Genomic DNA, 4905 nt, shown 5'->3' with positions numbered 1-4905 from the left:
TAAGTAATGTAAAAATAAAAAATCACATACATTTTTTAAACATGGTTTCTTGATAAATGTTGCAAAAGGTTGCTGTTCATTTTGGCATGCACAACTTTACAATCGGCACCCCAGATATCACCACCTACTGTACTGGAGTGTGTACTCAATATAAAGAGTATCATTATTATGAACTGCAATGCTTGTAAAAAGCCTTTACACTCTTCTCCACATTACGTATGTTGATTGTTTGTATTTTTGCTCACAAGGTGTATAAGAAAGCGATGCTGCATTTGCTTCCAACTCCGGCCAAATCACACTACACTTTCAACTTGCGAGACTTCTCTCGAGTAATCCAAGGCTGCCTGCTGCTGAAGAAGGAATCCGTGGAAAACAAAAATACCATGATACGGCTGTTTGTCCACGAGGTCTTCCGTGTGTATTATGATCGTCTGGTAGATAAAGAGGATCAAGAATGGCTTTACAAGCAGATGAACAGCATCCTCGATGACCACTTCCAGGTGTCCTTTGAGCAGGTCTTCAGTGACTTGAAAACTGGCCCTACAGTAAGTTGAAGTTTCAGTATTCTTACCATAAGTTTGCAGGGAATTTCTTTTTTAGATTTGTGCAATTAACCTTTTTTTTTGTAATAATAGTTAGTCGAGGACGACATGAAACAACTTATGTTTGGAGACTACATAAACCCAGACCTGGAAGGCGATCTCCGCTTGTACGCTGAGGTGGAATCCCTGGACACCTTGAAAGATGTTAAAAAGTGCCTGGTAGAATATAATGGGATGCACAAGACTAAAATGGACCTCGTCATCTTTCGGTGAGTCGATCATCACCTTTTACAACAGTTGGTACTGTTATTACTCAAAAAACACAAACTTGGAAACTTTCGTAACACTTTATTTGAAGTTTCTTACATAAGGCCAACAATACGCTGTCATTAGCATGAATAAGGTGTCATGTAGGCTGTCATTAAGTGTTAAATTATGACACCTTAGGCTTAGGGTTAAGGTTAAGGTTTGGGCTAGGGTTAGGGTATGGGTAACAACACTTAAAGACAGCCTTTATGACACCTTATTCATGCTAATGTCATGTCATAATAATGACAGTGTAATGTCAGCCTTTATGTATAAAACTTCAAGTAAAGAGTTACCGAAACTTTTAAGAAATTAAGGAAAAAAAACTTCAACATGGGTTGTTTTTGTAAATGTGAATATTTCTGTGTTTCTTTTCAGTCTAATGTATTTACTTATTTATTCTGCGTTACATAGCTACGTCCTGGAGCACTTGTCTCGTATCAGCCGTGTGTTGAAGCAGCCTGGAGGCAATGCCCTGCTTGTGGGAGTGGGAGGCAGTGGTCGCCAGTCCATCACACGTCTAGCCACATCCATGGCCAATATGAACTTGTTTCAGCCAGAAATCTCAAAAAGCTACGGCATGACTGAATGGCGAGATGATCTTAAGGTGAGCTAAAAAAACCTTTAATTCCAATGAATTGTTTGTGTGTATGTTTTTTTTTTTTGTACAAGTTGTTTCTGACACCCACTTTTTGTGTTCTTTTTAGTCTACAAACAGAAATCAATCAAATTTAGTTTTTTCTTAATTTTCTCAACGTAATGGATTTTATTTGTAGTATAATTTTGGTAATATTAGATGGGAATGGCCAAATGTAAAATTGGTCAACTAACTGCAATTTAAGACACTCCATCATAAAGTCTTAATGTGCTTACTTTATCCTAAATTACAGATGTTGTTGAAAAACGCTGGAGTCAAAGGAGAAAAGATGGTGTTCTTGATCACTGACACTCAGATCAAAGATGAAGCTTTCCTCGAAGATGTGGACAGTTTGTTGAACACTGGTGAAGTGTCCAATTTGTTTGCTCTTGATGAGAAACAAGAGATCATTGAGGTTGGTTATCAGATGTATCATTGGAATATCTCTTTTACACATTGTGTATTCTTTGCACATAACACAATGCTTTCTGTATCTCTCTTTAGGCTGTACGCCCCGCTGCACAGGGCGATAATAAGAATTTGGACTTGAGCAACTTGGCTGTGTTTGCCTTCTTTGTGGCGCGCTGCAGAGAGAATCTCCACATTGTCGTGGCATTCAGTCCAATTGGAGACGCTTTCCGAGTCCGCTTGCGTCAGTTTCCTTCTCTCATTAACTGTTGTACCATCGACTGGTTCCAGGTGAGATTGTGTATTGATCTTCTGAGATTTTTTTTTATTATGTACACTTTAAGCTATTGCTTGAATGTGAAAATATCACATGAGCAAGTTACTTTTCAGCTTTCTTTGTTTCCAAAATATTGATGATAAATCTTTGATTTTAAATTATAACACACTCTCTCCTCTTAATTTCTTCTCCGTGACAGCCTTGGCCAGAAGAAGCTCTCGAACAAGTCGCAACATCCTTTTTGGAGTCACAGGATTTGAGTGAAGACGAATTGCTTAAGATCATCCCAGTCTGCAAAACCTTTCACACCTCTGCCAAGGACCTCTCAGATAAGTACGTAAACGTCTATATCTGACACATGTTAAGATTAAGCCTATATGCAATTTCTTTAATTAATGTTGTTTTTATTTCAGATACCTTGCTGAACTGGGTCGTCATAATTACGTGACACCTACATCCTACCTGGAGCTGATTGCGGTTTTCCGTAAACTGCTCACCGAGAGAAGAGAAATGGTGATGAATGCCAAAAAAAGATATACCAACGGCCTGGAAAAGCTCGACTTTGCAGCAGGACAGGTATTGAAACACGCATTTTATGACTGACATTTATTTGTATGTTTTTTTTTTTGGTGTTCATTTTATAGTAATTATGTATTTTTGTAGGTTGGAAAGATGCAGGTAGAGCTGGAAGAACTAAAGCCGCAACTGAAAGTGGCTGATGAGGAAACCTCCATAAGTATGGAGGTAAATATTTTTCATGCGCTCATTTTATTTTAACTATAACATGCCATTGAATTAAAAAAAACAATTATGTTAATGTATGCTTTTTGTAATACTCCAGGAAATTAGAGGGGAGTCTAAGATAGTGGAGGCTAAGTGTAAGGTCGTGGACGCTGATGAGGAGAAAGCCACTAAAAAAGCCAATGAAGCCCAGGCTTTAAAAGATGAGTGTGAGGGTGACTTGGCTGAAGCCATCCCTGCATTTGAGTCTGCTCTGGCTGCATTAGACACTTTGAAGGCAAGTACAGTGAGGTCTCCTATCACCTGTATGCTGATGATCTCCAGCTGTACTCCAGCTGTACTGCTCTTTCAAGTCCTCCAAACCTCAGAGACTTGCTTTCCTCACAAACTGCCTGGCCAAAATAAAGCAATGGCTAAGTGAAAATAGCCTCCAGCTGAACTCCTGTAAAACAGAATCCCTTGTCGTTCCTCCGGACAGTATTGTGCCTCTCATTAAGCAGCACCTTGGCGCCCTAAGTAGCTCTGTAAAAGGTAGTCTGAGGAACCTTGGAGTAACTTTTGATGAAGGGATGTCCCTAGAACAGCATTCTAAACAGCTTTTTAGGAACTGTTTTTTCCATCTGAGAAACATCTCTAAGCTGACACGCATGGTCCCATCATGAGGTTGAGATGATTGTGCATGTGTTTGTTTCCTCACGATTAGACTACTGTAACAGCCTGTTTACATGCCTTAGTAAAAAGGACTCGGCTCGCCTACAAGTAGTCCAAAACTCTGCTGCACGGCTCCTGATCCGCACCCACAAGACGGCCCATATTACTCCTATTTTAAAATCTCTACATTGGCTCCCTGTCATATACAGGATTCATTTTAAAATCCTGGTACTGACGTTCAGGGCTCTCCATGGTCAGGCGCCTGGATACATTAAAGGCCTGATCCAGCCCTACGTCTCCAATAGGAGCCTGAGGTCCTCTTCTCAGAACCTGCTGATGGTCCCCTGCACTCGCTTTAAAACTCGAGGAGATCGATCGTTTAAAGCGGTAGCTCCTCGCCTTTGGAATCAACTTCCACACACACTGCGCATGCTGGACTCTGTGGATGTTTTTAAAAATCAACTAAAGACGTACTTTTTTAGGGAGGCTTTCTAGCCACACTTTTGTATCTGTCCAATGTAGGCTTTGTATGGACCCTTTTATTTCTTGCATTCTACCGACACTGCACTGTACTGGCATATGTACTCTTATTGTTATTGTTTTAAAATGTAAAATGTGAAGCACTTTGTGGCCCCTTGTCTGTGAAAAGCGCTATATAAATACATTTTACTTACTAACTTTACTTTAAAAAAAGAAATACAAAGACAGTTTGGATTGAACAAAGATTACCGGTTGCAATATAGAGATGTTGAGTTTGACAATGAATACATGAACCTAACCACAACTAGGGACATCAAAGACAAGTGCACAATCAAAGTAATTTACACACAAAACTGTGCACCCACCACAGCACCCACAGCTGCCTGCACAGAGACATCTCCACTGGTTGATTCACCATCCTTGCCAGACACTGACATCCTTTCCTTCCCAGACTCCAGCGCCTCATGTTCATCTCTTCGCATATGGAAATGGCCGTTAATCTTTCCAATACAGGAGTTTAGTTTTAATGTGCAGTTTCAGTTAGACAGAGCCCAAAGAGACTATGGAAACAATGGAACTCTCTTAGACCCAAGCCCAAAACTTAAATCTGACATATCAGATATGTAGGCCTCAGGAATTGCAAAATATAAATTTTATCCATCAAATGCAGATATTGAGGATGTTGCTGAAGCGTTAATACAAAAATTTCCCTTTCTCAAGGAGACTGGATCTATGACGGGCTGTGAAGGCTGGAAAGTAAGCTTAAAATATAAACACACTACAGCACGAGAGAAACCGAGTCCATGTCGAAACAAAGTAAAAAAGCCACGGAAAGCGGAAGTGAACTTCTTGCCACAATACCA

At 40.0% G+C, this 4905-nt stretch overlaps 1 protein-coding gene across 1 annotated transcript; it reads left to right on the top strand.

Annotated features, from left to right (window-relative positions):
- Positions 1 to 254: 254 nt before the first annotated feature.
- Positions 255 to 4133, top strand: LOC114460367 (dynein heavy chain 7, axonemal-like). The gene is made up of 9 exons (XM_028442296.1): positions 255 to 545; positions 636 to 811; positions 1263 to 1455; positions 1739 to 1900; positions 1990 to 2184; positions 2370 to 2503; positions 2584 to 2746; positions 2834 to 2914; positions 3012 to 4133. The coding sequence occupies exons 1-9, from the start codon at positions 264 to 266 to the stop codon at positions 3330 to 3332; spliced, it is 1707 nt and encodes a 568-aa protein (XP_028298097.1). The 5' UTR covers positions 255 to 263; the 3' UTR covers positions 3333 to 4133.
- Positions 4134 to 4905: the final 772 nt, after the last annotated feature.

This window comes from Gouania willdenowi, unplaced genomic scaffold (genome assembly GCF_900634775.1).
Source record: "Gouania willdenowi unplaced genomic scaffold, fGouWil2.1 scaffold_434_arrow_ctg1, whole genome shotgun sequence".
Taxonomy (NCBI): Eukaryota; Metazoa; Chordata; class Actinopteri; order Blenniiformes; family Gobiesocidae; genus Gouania; species Gouania willdenowi.
The sequence above is the reverse complement of the archived record's forward strand: the minus strand, read 5'-3'. Positions and strand labels throughout refer to the sequence as shown.